General features: G+C 35.8%; 1 protein-coding gene across 1 annotated transcript in view; it reads right to left on the bottom strand.

Annotated features, from left to right (window-relative positions):
- DDX60L (DExD/H-box 60 like) overlaps positions 1-20,425 on the bottom strand; it is a 117,901-nt gene that overhangs the window by 84,972 nt on the left and 12,504 nt on the right. Inside the window, exons 5-10 of the mRNA XM_050791743.1 lie at positions 14,197-14,538; positions 10,391-10,507; positions 8,570-8,683; positions 5,639-5,797; positions 1,917-2,052; positions 687-842 (exon numbers count right to left, since the gene is read on the bottom strand). Coding sequence (XP_050647700.1) covers positions 687-842; positions 1,917-2,052; positions 5,639-5,797; positions 8,570-8,683; positions 10,391-10,507; positions 14,197-14,538 — 1,024 coding nt within the window. The remainder of the gene's footprint in view (positions 1-686; positions 843-1,916; positions 2,053-5,638; positions 5,798-8,569; positions 8,684-10,390; positions 10,508-14,196; positions 14,539-20,425) is intronic.

The raw sequence follows: 20,425 nt of genomic DNA, 5'->3' as shown, positions 1-20,425 counted from the left end.
CACTTCTCTTCACTTCTTCAGAGAGGTCAACCTTTCCAGACTGGGTTGTGTCTCTTAATCTTTAGTTTCCACAGCATTCATTAGTTCCTCCTTCATATCCATCAGCAGCTTTGAAATCATTTTACTGCTTCTTCAACAATTCAATCGCCAATAGTTAGGAAATGCTCCAAATGGACAGAGTGTAATATATTCATACAAAGAGACAGTTCACAGCAATAACTTTTAAGCATAATGGTAAATACAACAGGCAGGAATGTCTCAGACATTATACTGACAGAAAAAAAAATAGAAAAAATATATACTATACGATTCCATCCCAACAAAGTTCAAAGCAGACAAAACTAAGAAACTGTATTGAAGTCTGTGAAAGAGGCGACAGGAGCGGGAGGATGGATTGGGAAGTGGCATGACAAACTTTCTCTTGAGGTGCTAGAAATGGCCTCTCTTTTGATCTGGGTGGTTATCACACAGATGTATATATCTGTGTAAAATTTCACCAGACTTTCGTGCACACTGGTTTACTTTAACCACATTATTATATGTATCTTAAACCTCAATTAAGAGGTAAACAAGAAAGCACAGTGAAGGAAAATTATTCACACTTGGAACAACTGAATTATTACAGCTTCTAAAAGTTGTTCAGGAAAAACACGCTTTTGTTCCACTATAATTTACCCATTTAATACCTTGAATGACTGATTTCTTTTGTCCAAGAAAAGGTCTTCTTGTTGTTCTCAGAGGAAAACACTTTCCAACATCAAATTCTTTAACCAGGTGTGACACAATATTCCACAGGTGTTCATAATCCCTCCTAATGGAATCTCCCAAATTCAAATGTGGTTCTGCATAATAAAAAATATTAAAATCTTAAAAGTCATACACATGCAGACACGCACAGAGCATCTTTTTTGAATAAATTCATAGAGCTCTGGGAAGATGATCAGATATGGAAACTTAGAGTGAGTTACACATTTGCATGAGAATTAGTCATGACACTATGACAGTAGTTTTTTAAAGTCATTTTCTCTTTAAATATAATGGAGAGCCAGTTCCTGTGACATGGGCCTGTGGTTCCAGCTACTCAGGAGGCTGAAGCAGGAGGATCACTTGAGCCCAAGAGTTCAAGGCCATCTGGGCAACATACTGAGATACCCTCCCCCTGCTAAAAAAAAAAAATTAACAATGGAACATCACCGTTTTAATCATAGTCCTTATTAAATAATACTAATGATAAATATATAATTATTTCCTAAAATAATGAAGAACAATATGCTACATATAAGCTTGCAACTTTAAAAACTAATTTAAAAACAAGTTTTTAAAGAGTTTACAGAATATGGAGAAGGTGAGAATTTTGTTAAAACTAGTAAAATTTGCTACATTTTATGCAGTGAGTTTATTCAAATGTTTGTCATCTAAGGGAATTAAATGCCAGAAGCCCAACAAACTCCAACAAATGTTCATTCAGGAAAGATATGTTTTGAAATGTTTTATTATTCTCTGACTATGTAAGCCACTCTAGATAACTTACTCTATAAAAATATTCAAAGGAAGGCAAAAATTATGTATGTACCAAAATGCAGTTTTATTTATTTTTAGGAAAAATGCAATACACCCTTAAATGTTCAAAAATAGTGAAAGGATTATATTAATTACAGTAAGTGTTATAAAATATGCATCTACCACTTAAATAAAAATATAACTTAATATTATGTCATATTCTCATTTTCAAATGCTATTAAACTCATTTTCAAATGCTATTAAGTGAAGTAAAAATAAAATACGTAAAAAGTATGTACACACACAAACAAAGGTTTTCAAGAAACAAAAATGTTGCTGTGGTATGTACTGGAAAACTTATAAGGGTTTTATGTAATTTGTTTATTATATTATGTTAATACATATTAAGATACTACCTTGAGTACTTTCATAGTAAAAGGCAATATTCTTTAACAATTGTTCATCATGCAAGTCAGAAACATGATTTAAATTCAGATTCCAGCATCCCAAAACGTTTAAGTTGCTTAAAATGAAATGTTCACACCACTTGTTCTGAAAATTAAAAATAAAACATTATTAGCAGGGAGTCATGGAATAATTTCATACTCATGGTTAACCTCCTGTAAGGTAGGTCACAAGGGACATTTCTGGGTGGAATGATAAAGTCATTACAACCACAAAGATTACAGACGGTAGTCTATAAGTCTCCAGACTAATGGTTTCATGTCTTTACTTTTAAAACTGGGAACTGCACTGCTTATCCTAGTACTCATAATTTATCTTATAGTACGCTGTTCCCTTAATGTGGTACTAAAACTATAGATGACAATACTAACACCTTTGTCATGTAGGTCCTGGAATCCCAGCCAGGCTTGCATAAGTACATTCAGACAGTCGCAAATGATTCCTTTTCTCTCACTTTGGGGTCATCACCTACCCCCACGACACCCCTGGTGAGCAGGAAGAAGTTAGAGCGGTCTTTGCCTTTTTCCATCTTCTTTAGCCAAGACCTTAAGATTAAGATGTTATAAAACCCAAAAGGAGGGATCGAAACCACCATTGCAAAACTATGACTGAGATGGTGAAAGAGATCTGACTTAACGAATTCTACCTTGCTTCTAACCTCCAAGTTGTTCTTGTTCATTCCTGGGTATAGGCTGAACTACAACTATCTTTGGAAGGAACTTAGCTTACAGTTTATAGTTTGAAACAAAGATGATAACAGCCCTTTCTCAAAACAAACCCGCTTCGTTCCTGGGGACTAGACTGCCCTTGGAGGACTAACAAATTAGTTAAAAGATTAGAAATTATGGCTTAGAAGTCACGCAGCTAGAGGCTACAAGATTCTGACCCTTCCCAGTATCCCTCCTGGAGATAAAATCACTATTGTAAAACCTAAACCAGCGCTTGAGATACTTTGCAGACCCTTCACTTGATAGATCAGCTGACATCAGCCAGATCTATAAACTGAGTCATCTGATCTTGTGGCCCCCATCCAGGAACTGACTCAGTGCAACAAGACAGCTTCAACGCCCTATGATTTCATCTCTGACCTGACCAATCAGCACTCTGGGCTCACTGGCTTCCCCCTATCCACCAAGGTGTCCTTAAAACTCTGATCTCCAAATGCTCAGGGGAGACTGAATTGAGTAATGATAAAACTCTGGTCTCCCTAAAAAAAAAAAAAAAAAAAAGATTACAGATGAACTAAGACCAACTTCAAGGAGAGAGTTGCCTCCACTACCTTTATTTTATAACCATCCACTCATTAGTTTTGAATATTCCATAGATTTTGTACCCCATCACTCTACCAAAACAGCTCTTAATAATAACTAGCCTAGGCTAGGTACCATGGCTCATGCCTATAATCCCAACACTTTGTGAGGCTGAGGCAGGAGGATTGTTTGAGCCCAGGCATTCGAGACCAGCCTTGGCAACATGACCAGACCTTGCCTCTACAAAAAATAAAATTAGCCAGGCATGGTGGTGTGTGCCTATAGTCCCATCTATTAGGGAGGCTAAGGTGGGAGGATCACTTGAGCCTGGGGGGTTGAGGCTGCAGTGAGCTATGGTCATGCTACAGCACTCCAGTCTGGGCAACAGAGCAAGACCTTGTCTCAAAACAGTAATAATAACTGGCCTTGACTTTCATGCCATTAAAGTCACTGAATTTTCTGTCAGCATCCTCATATTATCTTCAGAATTTAACACTAATAAACCATTCCCTTCTTTTTGAAATATCTGATCCAAATTTTTATTCCCAGTCCAAAGAATACTGAAACTGCCTTTTAGGTATTTCCTTTGGAAGTCTCATTGCCACCATCTCAAACTCACTATTTCCCAAATTCATTATTTTCCTCCTCAGAATGTTCTTCTTACAGTGGCAGCATTCACACAGTTGGCCTAGCCAGAAACCAGAAAGTCATCTTTGACTCTTCCTTCTCCCTTCTGCCTCATAGCCTATTCCTTAACCCTGTCAGCTTCAAAGCCTTGAAGAACTAAAGAACTCTTGCATTTTCGACTTCTATTTGTTCCTATTGCCACCAACATTTTAACCACGTTAGCATCATCACCATGTGATCACCAGGGCGGTTTCCTCATGTCTATATTTGGATGTCCACAATGCGCTCTATGCACTTCAGCCAAAGAACCTTTAAACAAAAATGTCAATTTCAGCTTGAAACCCTTCAATCACTTCTCACTACCCTTAGGATTTCCTAAGTCCTTAACAAAGCCAACAAGTACTATATTGAGTTTTCTTCTACCCCCTCAGCTTCATCAGCTTTTCTCCTCTCTGGTCTCACTAAACGTATCTCAGCTCCTTGGGGCATTCGCAAGTGCTACTTCCTCTCTTGAAAACCTTTTGCTCTTCCCTTCCCCCAGCTAACTATTACTCATCCTTCAGAACATGAGTCATTTCACTTCTCTTCACCCTTCAGAGAGGTCAGCCTTTCCAGACTGGGTTGTGTCTCTTAATCATCAGTTTCCAAAGCTTCGTTAGTCCCTCCTTCATATCCATCAGCACCTTTGGAATCATTTTACTGTTTATTCAATAATGTAAACTGAAATTCCATGGAAAAAGAAGAGATAAGAGTTTGTATTTCTCTCAACTCCTTTCTTGGTGCTGATCACAGTGAATATGCACTGAATAAACGTGTGTGGACTGGCTGCCTGACAGATTAGTTTTAAAATGTCTTTGATAACAATTTGACAGTATCTATCAAGATCCTCAAATTCTCCACACCTTTTTGGCTTATCATCTCTTTTCCCATTTCAGAAAATCTATTCAAAGTAGTTCATTACAAATTAAAAGGAAAACTTTAAACACAAAATCCCTCAAGGCCAGTAGCATTTACGATACAAAAGCTTCAAATGATCCTAATGTCCCTTGACAGAGATATGATTAAGTAAACTACAATATGATCACTCAAACATATTTAGTAGCCATAATAATTATGCTAACCAGCCTGAGTGAATGGACACCCCGTTCTCCACGATGTGATTAGTAGGCATCGCATGCCTATAGCAAAATATCTCACACACGCAATGAGGATGTACAACTACTATGTACTCACAAAAATTAAACATTTAAAAAATTATGCTAACCAAAAGTGAAAATACTTTTACAATAAAATAATATGTAGCATATATTGTATGATTGCAACCAAAACAAAAACTATGCCCTAAAATAAAAAATGAAGAAAATTAAACCAAAATATTAACAGTTAACAGTATTAATTTGAGCAGTGGGTTAGGAATACATATTATCAATTTTGCTTCAATTTTTAACTTTCCTTTAATACGCTTTTATTATAAACAGAAAAAATAAATACATAAACACTTTTCCTGAGTTTCTCTACAAAGAGAACACAGTATCAATCAATTTTCTATGATTGATTATACAAAAACAAGATCTCATCAGAGATACGAGGGAAAAAGAGGAAGGCTCTCATGCTTCTGTAAAACGGATATATTGTGGTTTTCCTCATTACACTACCAAAAATAGAAGTTGTTGAAAATAGGACCTTGACTGATCAGCTAATTAGATCTGGCATTATTCCAATATAACTCTTGTTTTAAAGGTGATCATGGTTTTCACCTCTCACGTTCAGACAAAAAATAAACAAAATATGTTTACCATTTTTAAGAAAGAATCACTGTCCCAAAGCCAAGAGCATGTGACGACTCGAGAACAAGCTCTCTGAGAAAGGGGTAAGTGGAGTTGAAAAGCCACACAGAGGCAACGCAGTCTGCAGAAATCTTCCACCTCCTGCAGGGATAGGCAATTACTGTGCACCTGCGTACAATAAAGAAGATGAGAACAGCCACAATGTCACACTGTGAAATGGCATTGAAATCGGCACTCCATGAAGATACATATCTTCAAAGTTTTACATCTACATTTGTGAGAAGGTCCCCTTCCGCATATACAAAATCTGGCTGCACTGATACAGAAGTAGGTAAGAGGGAGGGAAAGCTCCAGGCTTAGTAGTTCACATAATGCATTTCCTAGGATTTTCAGTGAAGCTGTACTTTACATGAGCAGGCAGCAAAGGAAGTCCCTGACCCAGAGGTCTGAGCATTGACAGAGTCCCATGTAAAATGCTCTGTCATTTCAGAGAGTGAAGAATAATTTCCACAAACCCATGGCAGGTTCAGGGTGAGAAATCCCGGATGGCAATCTATCTGTAAAACATATTGAATGAGAAATCGGGGAAGGAAATGGTCAAGTTTCACCTCCTGTGGCAGACTTCAGAACTATTTCCGAACATATAAAGGGTTATCACACGGAAGGTTAAAAAAAAACTTAATCTGGGTATCTTCATAGAGCAAAATTAGGGATAACTGAAATTACAAGGAGTCTGATTTGGGTTCAATATGTTCATTTGTTTAAACTTAGAACTACTAAAAACATCATGCATGCTCATATGAAAATATTTTTCCAAAAACAATTAGTAAAGTACAGTAAGGAGATTCAAATGAGATTGTGGTCCCTATCCATCTCTAACTCATGTAAGAAAGAAGCAAATTAATCAATATGAACTTTTATGAGAAATCAACTTTTATACCCAGAACCCTATGATCTGTGCTATTCACACTCCCACTCACAGCACATCTTCAGCATAGCATAAAAGTGAATATATTAAGGTAATTATCATTTTTAAGTATGCCCTTAAAATTCTGACAATCATGCTGAAATAATGTAAAGTTTTTAAGTTCTTCATTTTTTACTGTTTATCTTCAAAAATTAAAGTATTCAAGGTCACAATTTTAGAGAAATCTACATAGCTAAGGTCTACTGTATTACATACTAAATTAAAATATTGGAGTGCTCTGTCTCCTACATTAAAAAGACTATTGCACAATAATTCAGGATCTGGGCTCTGAAAATTGACTCCAGTCAAGACACTGCATGAGTCAGTTCTCCTATATGTAAAAAATCAGGATAGTAACAGTACACTTTCTCATGGGGTTTCTGGAAAAACTAAATGAGATTAGACACGTGAAATATCTAGAATATCACCAATACATAGTAAGCCCTAAGTGTTACCTATTATTAGCTAGACTTCATAACATCCCAGCTCTGTAGGTTGAAAGCAGCTATTAGAACACATTGGACAATCAATATCCTTAGCTAAGTGAATTAATAAATGTGTTCTCAGTCAAGAGAAAATCAAAGATGGGAAATTCAAACTAAGGAAAGAATCAAGAAGGAAGAAGCACAAAATGCTCACGGCTCTCTCCATTCTCTATGGTGCTCCTGAAGAGTTAAGGTTTTTTTTGGGTTGTTTTTTTTTTTTTTTTTTTTTGTTAGCAACTAGAAGGGTGTTGTTGTCATTTGTTGGGATGGAGAAGAGTGAGGCAGGAGCAGGTTTGGGGAGTTTGGTTCCAGAAATCCTAAATTTGAGATGTCTATTACAAATCCAAGTGAAAATGTTGAGTTGGTGGTTCAGACTAGAGGTCTGAAATTTCTCTAGTTATTTCAAAGGGACGTTAAAATTGCCTTCCAAGATATGTGTGATCAATAGGGGTAGATATCCTGTCTATTTCTTCTCTCTCCCCAAATATATTTATTTTTGGCATGTGTTACCATGCACAAAGTATATCACGCTGATAGATTTAAGAAATTGACAGTTTTCTCCTGTAGAATACTAACTTCTTGAGCCCTGTACAGTCACATTTTTTGTTTCTTTTTCTTTCTCTTTTTTTTTTTTTTCCTATTTCTTTTATTGCTGTTTGTTTTAGGAACAGAGTTTTTCAGCCTGAAACACACCGATATCTAGACTGCATACAAACTTGTGTGAGTGGGTGTGTGTGTGCGTGTGTGTGCACTTATGCAAGCAGGGATGCATATAGTAGAGCGGAAAATCCATGTTCCTCAAGATTCCTAAAGGGCCCTATAAGCTGAAAACAATTATACAAACTCAGGTTCTCTATAGTCTCAGTGATACTAATAAACAACAACAGAACCGTTCTTTTAAATACACAGCTTAACAGAGCAGAATCATTACAAGCTGTGGAGCCAACCATCCTAGTCAAAATCCAGGCTGCCTTTTACCATGTGATTTTAGGTAGGTTAGGGAAGTCGCGGTCTCAAAGTCTTGAATCGACAGGAGAGAGGGATCATTGCTCTACTGAAAAGTTGTTGTAAGATTACATGGTGTCAGGTAACACAGAGAGCCTGAAACACAGCATACAGGGGGACCCCTCCTCCAATTTGTTTCTTTTCTTCCTCCTCACTTTCTCTGTTTGTTAGAACTGGGCTAAATAACTACTAAGTGAAACACCAGATAAAACTTACCGTACATTGTATTTTAAGAAAAACACTAAATTATATAACATAATATTTTCTTATCTATACCGATTCTAATTGTTCTCTCTTTTTTGTTATTTAATACATGTAACTTGGTGTGGGAAGGAGCTAAATTCCTAATGAAGAAAATGGCCATCAGAAACCAAGAGTATGTCAACAGTGGAGAACCTGATGCCACCAGTGAAGTTACACCAGTAACACCTGATGAACGACAGTTATACCTTTCTGCCCGGCGGCTGCCTTCTTTTTACTTACTAAGATGCGATGGTACATTCTCAAGGATAGTGAACATGATGTGACACAGAGAACACGCTGGATGTCCGACCCTTCTGGCCATAGGCACTGAAGCAGAAATAGAGTCTGACACGCCTATCAAAAGAGAAATTTCTTCAAATGTCAAATTATTTAGAAATATTCTTTTACTCAGAAGTGCTCTTGTAAGAAACATAAAGAAAATGACTGTATAGATTTGACTAAACAGATCTTTAAATGTTTAGTTTAAAAATGTATAATTTTAATGATAGAAAATTAAAAAATAATTACAATCAATATGGCAGAGAAATATGAAAACCTAAATATGTAAAGAAATAAATAACTCAGTAAGAAATTAAGATTTAGTAAAACATGAACGACTGATTCACAAAGGAGGAAATAGATTATTAATAAAAATGAAATCATTCCATTTTACTAAAAATCAGATAAATATACGTTAAAACAATAATTAGCTTGTTATAAATATCAATAATATCAAAATTTTAAAAATAATATAATGCAACATTGAAAACTGTGCAGTGAGTCACTTCTCTGACAGATTAAAGATGAAAGTACAGGTAGATATAGAATTTCTGCAAAGCTCTTTGACAACATCCATCAAGATCATTAAATATGTTCATGTCTTATGATCCAGTTTTGAATTTCTGGGAATTTAGCATAGCAGAATAATAATCCAATATGTATACAAAAAATGTATACATCAAAATGTTCATTATAACATTATTTATATCCGCCAAAATTTTGAAGTAATTTAAGTGTCTAGCATTAAGAAAATGTAATGCACTCATTAGCTATTACATTTATGAAAACTTCTTAATGACAAAAAAATGTACTAATCTTAATGAAATGTACACTAAAAATATATATACAGTCTGGGAATGGTGGCTCACAGCTATAATCCCAAGAATTTGGGAGGCCAAGGTAGGAGGAGCACTTGAGCCCAGGAGTTCAAGACCAGCCTGGGTAACGAAGTGAGACACCATCTCTATATAAAATAAAAATGAAATATTAGGCAGGCATAGTGGCATATGCCTGTGGGTCCAGCTACTCAGGAGGCTGAGGTGGGAGGATCACTTGAGCCTGGGAGGTCAAGGCTGCAGTGATCCATGATTGTGCCACTGTACTCCAGACTAGGCAACAGAGTGAGGCCTTGTCTGGAAAAATAAGAAAAAACACCAAAAACACATATATAAACTATACACACACACACACACACACACACACAGTATGTCCTCAGCTACATAAAAATATACATCAAAATGCTAATATCAAGAAGTGGAATTATGGATATTCTTACTACTTTTCTGTTTTTTCCAAACTTTCTCATGCAACTATCTTTTACCATTTGAGAATCAGAAAAAAAAAACAAGAAAGAGGTGCTTAGTAGTCCATCATGATAAACAGTAGTATAAAGCATAGTTTGAGAAGATCATCAGAAAATTAGATTTAAGGTATAATTAATTTCACATTTTGACTGTTTATATGGCAAATGATATCTTAGAGCCCTCCTCAATTTGAATAATGGAAAATAAACATTACTGTTGCATTAAGTACTATAACTTTCTAGTTTTCCAGAGTCCGTCTTAAAATATGGCTCCTAGAAATGAACATAAAATTACATATGCCATCCGATGAATTCAAAGTACATTGAGAGCATGACATTCTAAGATTCAGATAGTATACATGTACTAAGGAGGTATATGGCACCCTTTAGTCTGGTCTAAGGACTGACCTAATCACAAGTTGGTTCTCATTTATCAAATTCTATCAAACTTTTATTTAAAGAAATGAAAATGTTAATACCTCTTTCATCATATCATTCCATTTCAAATGTTCAAAATGAGGTGCTAATGCTGAAATCCTTCTTTCTTCCAAGTGTTGTATGAGGCTTTTATATGCACTCTGAATCACTGCTTCATTCTGTAAAAGGGAGAAAACCATATAAAATACCTTAAATAAAGTGTTTCTCAGCTGTAAAAAATGAGACACTTGATGTAAATCAAAACCACAATGAGATATTATCTCATGCCAGTCAGAATGGCAATTATTAAAAAGTCAAGAAACAACAGATGCTGGCAAGGTTGCAGAGAAATAGGAATGCTTTTACACTGTTGATGGGGATGAAATTAGTTCAATCATTATGGAAGACAGTGTGGCAATTCCTCAAAGACTCAGAACCAGAAATACCATTTGATCCAGCAATCCTATTACTGGGTATATACCCAGAAGAATATAAATCATTCTATTGTAAAGATACATGGATAAGTATGTTCACTGCAGCACTACTCACAATAGCAAAGACATGAAATCAACGCAAATGCCCATCTATCATAGATTGAATAAAGAAAATGTGGCACATATATCTCATGGAATACTATGCAGCTGTAAAAAGGAACAACATCATGTCTTTTGCAAGGACATGGATGGAGCTCGAAGCCATTATCCTCAGCAAACTAATGCAGGACCAGACAACCAAACACCACATGTTCTCACTTATAAGTGGGAGCTGAACAATGAGAACACATGGACACAGGGAAGGGAACAACACACACTAGGGCGTATTGGGGAAACGGGGGAGGGAGAGCATCAGGATAAGTAACTAATGCATGCAGGGCCTAATAACTAGGTGATGGGTTGACAGGTGCAGCAAACCACCATGGCACACATTTACCTATGTAACAAATCTGCATGTTCTGTACATGTATCCCAGAACTTAAAATAAAGTTAAATTAATTTTGTAATGAGATATTTGAATTCTACATGTGTTATAAGGTATACTAAGCAAAATCACCCTCAAATGTCTTTAGGGCAATTTTTCTTAAGCTCTGATAAACATGCATATTCCCTCTTTGCCAAATTAATTTTTATTTGAGTATAATGAATTGTTTTGGTATCATGGAGCTTTCAAAAATATAGAAAATTAAAGAAGGTAGTATGAACCCCCAATCCTGAACAATTATCAACATATAATACATCTATAATATTTATTGAGACTAATTTAAACAGTCCAAAGGGGGTGAGAAAAATAACTTTCAGAGAAATACTTACAGATAATGAATCAGGAAATAATTTCACAGAAAATAAAATCATCAATTTACAAAGAAAAGAAGGCCAGGCACCGTAACTCATGCCTGTAATCCCAGCACTCTGGGAGGCTGAGGCAGGAATATCACTTGAACCCAGAAGTTTGAAACCAGCCTGGGCAACATAGCGAGACCCCATTTCTGTTAAAAAATAAATAAATACATAAATAAGGTTATTCTTAAAGAGAGACCAATCAAAACCCTAGTATTGCATTTTTAAGTCAGAGTCTGGTATTTCTCAGGCAAAATAGAGACTTACTGGTAATAGTACCTCTTCTCAATATGAAAATAAAGTCTAGAGGCTGGGCATGGTGGTTCACGCCTGTAATCTCAGCACTTTAGGAGGCCAAGGCAGGTGGATCACCTGAGGTCACGAGTTCAAGACCAGCCTGGGCAACATGGTGAAACCCCATCTCTACTGAGAATTCAAAAATTAGCCTGGCATGATGGCAGGCACCTGTAATTCCAGCAACTCGGGAGGCCAAGGCAGGCAGGAGAATTGCTTGAACCCAGGAGGCGGAGGTTGCAGTGAGCCAAGATCACGCCACTGCACTCCAGCCTAGGCAATAGAACAAGACTCAATCAAAAAAAAAAAAAAAAGAAAGAAAAGAAAAGAAAATGAAGTTTAAAGTTAAAAAAAAAAATCCTGGGAAATATTTTAATGACAGAATAAAAGTAAAGCAAATAATAAGCATGACAAATATCTGTATGTCTTAATTACATGAAGGATGTTTCTCAAAACATGATAAATTTTAGTTGGTTTTATTGCCATATTGTACATTTAGAAAGCAATTTCCCAACCAAAACAAAAAAAAAAGGTGGAGCTCCAATTTCAAAGGGCAGAGATCTGCTACAAAAAGTAAAAATATGAATTATATTGAAAGATTTTTTTGATAAACTATCAAATGGCCTGCGTCATCAGAATTCATTTCAAAATATGAAAACTGAAATAAAACTAGATTCACTCATAAGATTATTAATATATTTTTTGACTCCCAAGTTTCATAACAGAAATACTGCATAAACCTAATGTCAACTATACCAAAATAATGAGTCTATCATAATTCTCTGAAAATTCTACAGACTTCATGAGTTTATGTTAAGGAAAGAAATTATCTCATTACTTGCTTCTTTGACAGTCTTCTTCATTTCTTTCTCATTAAGAGTCCTTCCTCCATGTTAGCCATCATTTCACTGCCTATATGCAACACATGAACCTCTAAACACATGGATTTCCAGTTAAATGCATTTCTTACCTTCCATGATCTGGGCAGCAGGACACCCTATGGCTGAATATAGAAACTAGAGACATACTCCTTTGTTGAAATCCACTGTCAACCTTTTATTCATAAAGGAAAACCACTTCTTTACTTACAGCACTAACAAAAAAAAAAGTATGGGTTTTCCACACCAATAATTCTCTAATTCTCTCCAGACACCAACTGGGTGCCATATAATTTAATTCCATTCTGACACGAACTACCCTAAGTTAACGCAGGCCCCACAGGGTAGGGATTCAGTCCAACAAGACTGCCCCCCACTTCAGACATGAATCACAAATGCCAGGCTTCACATGCTGATGATGGACCAGCTACAAATCTGGGGTTCCCTCTTCACGTTTGATAATTTGCTAGCATAGTTCACGGAACTCAGGAAAAGTGGTTTGCTTGCTATTACCAGTTTATGATGAAAGATTCAATTGTGGAACAGCCGGATGGAATGGATGCACAGGGCAAAGTATGAGGAGAGGGGCAGGTGGCCCCAGTAACGCCCTGGGTGCACCACCCTCCCCGACTTCCCAACCTGGGAGTTGAACAAACCTCACTGTTCAAGAGTTTTTATAGAGCTTAATATACAGCTGCTCTCATTCCCCTTCCCAGAGGTTGGTAGTTGGGACTGAAGCTTCCAGCCTCTGATGGCTTGGTCCTTTTGGTGGTCAGCCCAACCCTGAGGCTATTCAGGGGCCCCACCCTAGGTTACCTCATTAGGAAAAAATTCAGATGTGATCAAAAGCAGCTCCTTACAAATAATAAAAGACACTATTATTACTCAAGAAATACCAAAGGTTTTAGGAGCTCTGTGACAGTAACTGGGGACAAAGTGCAAATATATTTTGTATTATATTTGCATATAATAAGTATGTAAATAATATATTTCTTACGTTTGCATATAAATAAATTTATTATACCACAATTAGGTATTTAACATGAGCAAATTACTTCAATACTCCAAACATTATTTTACAGATGAGGTGATAATATCATAATTAGATACGAATAGATAGATATAATAATGCCACAAACCTTATAGGAGTACCCTGAGAATTAAAAGAAATTTAGGAAAAGGAATTGGCATAAGTGCTTAATAAATGTCCGTCATTATCATTGTTACCATTATTAAATGTATTACCTCTTTGGAGACTGCGTATAGTAAGTTCCATTAAAAATACAGAAATATTGAGTTAGCGATTTTGAGAATTAAAACAAGAAATCAGGACAAAAAATGAGAGCTATTAATGTCAATTACCTCCTTCGAAAAAGCTTGGGTTCTGTCTGTGCTTTCCATAGTATGTGCATAAAGTCTGAGAGTATCAGATTCATGCCCTGAAGAAAGCACAACGTTGACTTTCATTCCCCAGGAATGTATGATTAAGAAGTTAAAAAGCTGCGTTTGTAAATCACTCAGGCCTTCCTCTGAAACTATCAGAAAATACGGGTAATGCTGTTCCAAGTATAACTTCCAATCTTGTGATAAGCATCCAGAAAACTCCGTTTGCACATCAACGTTAGTATTGTGTTGAAGGTGGAGAATTAAAGCAGTTCTCAATGGAAGAAGTTCAGGAAAATCAAAATATGCATATTCAGCATCCTGTGGTGACAAAAAGAAAAAAGTACATCATTTTGAAATCTTCCTTTAGTGATTTGTTAATTTTGTTGCTTACAGCACAAAGCCCTATAGGACTGAACCCATGTGATCTAATTGTTTTGCTCAAGGGCCTTAAAGTTGACTCATTTCACAAGTGTATGCCACAGGTCAAGATGTGGATTGTACAGATTCATCTCCTTTACTTGAGCAGGCATATACTACTACTTCACTTCTAATTCTTTTACTCTCTATGTTCAAATAGGGATCAAAGTAGCAAGAGGATAGATGTATTCCATCTGGATTGAGAAGCTGATGTGAATCACCATTAGTAGATAAAATGTAACGTTCCAGGTGATGTGTCTCCTCCCTAAATAATGTAAGTCTTTTCTTAGCAAATCAAAATTTCTATTTCTCAAATTTACAAGAAAAAAACAACTCCGCTAAAAAGTGGGCAAAGGACATAAACAGACACTTTTCAAAAGAAGACATACGGTCAGGCACGGTGGCTCATGCGTATAATCCCAGCACTTTAGGAGGCTGAGGTGGGTGGATCCTCTGAGGTCAGGAGGACGAGACCAATCTGGCCAACCTGTTTCTACTAAAAACACAAAAATTAGGCTGGGCACGGTGGCAGGTGCCTGTAATCCCAGCTACTTGGGAGGCTGAGGCAGGAGAATCACTTGAACCCGGGAGGCGGAGGTTGCAGAGAGCCAAGATCATGCCACTGTACTCCAGCCTGGGCGACAGAGAGACTATGTCTCAAAACAAAACAAAAACAAAAGAAGACATACATGGAGCCAATAAGCATATAAAAAAAGCTCAGCATCACTGATCATTAGAGAAATGCAAATCAAAACCCCAATGAGATACCATCTCATGCCAGTCAGATGGCTATTATTAAAAATTTTTTTAAAACGAGGGTTAAAATAACTCAACATAAAAAAATAACAGATGCTGATAAGGTTGCAGAGAAAAAGGAACGCTTAACACTGTTGGCGAGAGTGTGAATTAGTTCAACCATTGTGGAAAACTGTGGCAATTCCTGAAAGATCTACCATTCGACCCAGCAATCCCATTACTGGGTATATACCCAAAGAAATATAAATCATTCCATCATAAAGACACATGCACGTGTATGTTTACTGCAGCACTATTCACAATAGCAAAGACATGAAATCAAACTAAGTCATCGATGATAGGCTGGACAAAGAAAATGTGTTACATATACATCATGGAATATTATGCATCCATAAACAAGAATGAGATCATGTCCCAAATGCAGAAACAGAAATCCAAATACTGTATGTTCTCACTTATAAGTGGGAGCTAAATCATAAGAACACAAGGACACATAGAGGAAAACAACAGACACGGGGGCCTGCGCAAGGGTGAGGAGTGGAGGATGGGAGGAGGGAGAGTATCAGGAAAAATAATTAATGGGTACTAGGCTTAATACCTGGGTGAAGAAATAATCTGTACAACAAACCCCCATAAGACAAGCTTACTTATATAACAAACCTGTACATGTACCCCTAAACTTAAAAAGTAAAAAAAAAAGAAAAAAATCTGTTTTTAAATGATATTGACAATCTAGCCTACTAGACTGTCATAATTTAAAAAGAACCCTGACTTTTCTATAGGTATCAATCAAAACACTGCTTTTACTTTTAATGGTGCCAAAACTAACCCCCACCCAAAAAAATCCTATGTATAAAGATTGAACAAATATAGACTAGAATTCTTAGCAGTAAAACAACAATTGCTTCCAGGAGTAGGATGAGGGAATGGGCTCATAATATACTTTTGTATTTGGGTTGAGATTTGTTAAAATTGGAAGCCATTTAATCTGTAATTTTTAAAAACCATAGTATAATACACTGTTGAGGATATTTATATAGATCAATCCAAATAAGGGCAGTGCCCCTATTGAATTTGCCATTCTACTGGAATGTAAATACAATTTCTTCTCAGTTTTGGTCCTAAAGGGCTTCCTAGAATTTAAGCATACAAATTCAGAGAGCAAAGAAAGGTTGTTGAGGGAAGTCTACCTCCTATCTCATGTTCCTAGATGTCCTTAAAATAAGTATCTACTGTTGTGAATACAAATTAATTTTAGCTATCAACTACTATAACTTAATGACATTTCTAGAAGATTATATTTAAGAACTGTAGAATATATATTATTTCCAAGAACACACAGAACATTCACCAAAACAGGCCATATATTGGACCTCAAAACAAGTCCCAATAGATGTTCAAATAACTGAAATTATACAGAAATATTTTCTCCAACCACAATGGAATTAGAAATCAATGATAACACATCTAGAAAAAAACAAGAATTTATACATTAAAACAATAGTTTTTTAATTTTTAAAATTATCCTTAAGTGATTTTATAATTGTACTTTATTTTTGGTAGAAACAGGATCTCACTTTATTATTCAGGCTTTATTACTCTTGGCTTCAAATGATCCTCCCTGCTCAGCCTCTCAAAGTGTTGCTATTACACATGTGAGCCACCTCACCCGGACTAATTGCATATATCTATGGAGTACAGGGTGATATTCTGATATATATGTATACAATATGTAATGATCAGAGTAATTAGCATATTGATCACATCAGACACAATTATTTGTGTATGTGCGTGTGTTGGAAACATGCCAAATCTGCTCTTCTATTTGAAAAAATGCAATAAATTACTGTTAATTATATCCACCCTATGGTGCAATAATGTCCTCCAAGATCATCATGTTACCACAAATGACAGAATTTTGTTTTTTATAGCCAAATAGTATTATATAGTGTATATGCACACCACATTTTCTTTATCCATTCATCTGTTGATGAATACTTAGTTTGTTTCCATATGTTGGCTATGTGAATAGTGTTGCAATAAACACAGGAGGGCAGATATCTCTTTAACATACTGATTTCCTATCCTTTGAATATATACCTAGTAGTGCAGTTGTTGGTTCATATAGTAATTCCTTTTTGTGTTTTTTGAGGAACCTCCATACTGTTTTCCATAATTACTGAATTAATTCACATTCATGTCAGCAACATATGAGTTCCCCTTTCTCTACATCCTTACTAGCATTACAATATTTATTCTAATGGGGTGAGATGCTATCTTATTATGGTTTGGATTTGCATTTCTCTGATGATTAATAATGTTGACTATGCTTTCATACACATGTTGGCTATTTGTATGTCTTCTATGGAGCGATGTCTATTCAGTTCACTTGCCCACATTTTAATTGGATTATCTTTTTTAATTATTTTGCTATTGAGATGTGTGAGTTCCCTGCATATCCTGGATATTAATTCCTTGTAGGATAAATAGTGACAAATATTTTTCCCATTCTGAAGGTGTCTCTTTACTCTGTTGATTACTTCCTTTCCTGCACAGAAACGTTTTAGTTTGATATAATCCCATTTGTCTACTTTTGCTTTTGTTACCTATGCTTCTGAGGTCGTCACCATAAGATCTTCACACTAACCAATGTCCTGAAGCATTTCCCCTATGTTTTTTTCTAATAGTTTCATAGTTTTGGGTCCTACATTTAAGTCCTTAATCCATTTTGAATTGATTTTTTAATACAGTGAAGGTGATGGCTCAGTTTCATTTTTCTGCATATGAATATCCAATTTCCTGAGCACCATTTACTGAAGACACTGTCCTTTCCCCAGTGAACGTTCTTGATACATTTTTGTGAAAAATCATTTGGCTATAAATACATGAATTTATTTTGGGGTTCTCTATTCTGTTCCATTGCTCCAACTGTCTATTCTTATGCCAGTACCATGCTGTTTGGGTTACTAGAGCTTTGTGGAATACCTTGAAATCTAGTAGTGAAATACCCCCAACTTTTAAAACAAATAATTTCTAAATAATCCACTGGTCAAACAAAAAAGAATCACAAGAGATGTTAGAAATTATTTCTAATTAAATAGTAAAGAAAAAAACCATTAGATGCAAATTTGTGATATGTAGCTAAAACAGAGCTTACAAGAAAAATTTTATTTATTGTTCATAAATAGAAAATAAAAAACATCTTAGCTTAAAATTTCAATTTATGAAGCTAGTGGAAAAAAGAGTAAGAAAAATCCAAGAGAAACAAATAAAGACAAGGGTAGAAATCAGTGAAATAAAAAAAAGACAATACAGAAAATTAATAAAGCGAAAAAAGCTAGGTCTTTGAAAACATCAATAAAATTGATAAATCACTAACTAGATCAAGAAAAGAGAAGACACAACTTAGCAATATAAAGGATAAATGAGGGCAGAAGAAAATGGAAATTATCACAATAGAGAATCTGTGAGGCTTTGTCACATACAGTAGATGATACTATGGCTTTCATACATTTTTTAAAAAGTTAACTCCTTCTTTTCCCTTAGCAGTATATCAGCTTATAGAATCAGAGATACAACAATGACAAATTACATTTTAATTTGTAAAATTATGTGATGATACTTATCATTCAGAAATAGAGGAATAAAAATCTGTCCCCATTTCACCAGATGTGAATTTCAAGTAGAGCAGTTGCTATTAAGAGTTGGTGTCATGTTTCTGACCAGTCTCCTCCTGTTATTGCATCATTGGTTGTCACTAGCAGCTGGCCAAAAAATAGTCTTATTTTGCTGCATTAGTCAGGATTTCTGCAGTTTATGTTTAAAAACCGGTTTAGAGTATCCAGGTGATGGGTATAAAGTCCATGTATCTCCTTTTGGTAAGTTATAGTTATGATCTGTGTGCTTTGTAGCCTGCTACACAGAAAACAGCAGTCAAAGATTTAAGGGACACGGACAGCTGCCAATTCACAAAATGGGAGTGTAACGTGAAAGCTTTTTAGAGGGTTTTTGTTTTTGTTCTAACAAAACATGTTAGAACACGTTTTGTTAGAATACGTGTTGCTTTTATACTGTTCTTCTTTTCCTTAAGACAGGAATCAAGCTTATATATAAACTGTCGGTCACTTTAGTTTCCTTCTGTGTCATTCAGTGTAAAACTGCATAATGTGAAAATAAATGAAAAAATAAATATTTAGTGGCCAGGAACAGTGGCTCATGCCTGTAATCGCAGCACTCTGGGAGACCAAGGTAAGTGAATTGCTTGACCTTGGGAGTTGGAGACTAGCCCGTACAATATAGCAAGACCCTATCTTTATAAAAAATACAAAAATTAGCCAACCATACTGCCACACAGCTGTAGTCCCAGCTACTCAGGAGGCTGAGATGGGAGGATCACTTGAGCCCAGGACACAGAGGTTGCAGTGTGCCAAAATCACGCTACTGCTGTGTTGCAGCCTGGGAGCTAGAGTGAGAACCTGTCTTGAATTTAGAAAAAAAGAAAATTTAGTTTCTGTTCCAAAAAAAAAAAAAAAAGAAAGAGGTTGCTAACTAACACTAACATCACTACAAATCTTTAGGCAAGAAGAGGAAAATAAGAGAATATTACAGACAACTTTATGCCAAAATATTAGACAACTTAGATAAGATGGGCAAATCCCTTGACATATACAATTAACAAAACTGACACAACATAAAACAGAAAGTCTAAATAGCCCTATATTTATTAAAGAAATTGACTTTTTTATCAAAAATTTTCTTCCAAGGAAAACTCCAGACCCAAACGGTTTCACAGGAAAATTTGATCAAATTTTATCAAATTCATCTGAGGCAATAATACCAATCTCACAAAGACTTTTTCAGAAAATAGAAGAGGAAAATGGGCTTTTCAACACATTCACCAGGTCGGCATGATCCTGATACCAAAACCAGAAAAAGACATTATAAAAAATAAAATTGGCCTGGCAAGGTGGCTCATGCCTGTAATCTCAGTACTTTGGGAGGCTGAGGCAGGCGGATCACCTGAGGTCCAGAG

This window comes from Macaca thibetana, chromosome 5 (assembly GCF_024542745.1).
Source record: "Macaca thibetana thibetana isolate TM-01 chromosome 5, ASM2454274v1, whole genome shotgun sequence".
In the NCBI taxonomy this organism is placed as follows: Eukaryota; Metazoa; Chordata; class Mammalia; order Primates; family Cercopithecidae; genus Macaca; species Macaca thibetana.
The sequence above is the reverse complement of the archived record's forward strand: the minus strand, read 5'-3'. Positions and strand labels throughout refer to the sequence as shown.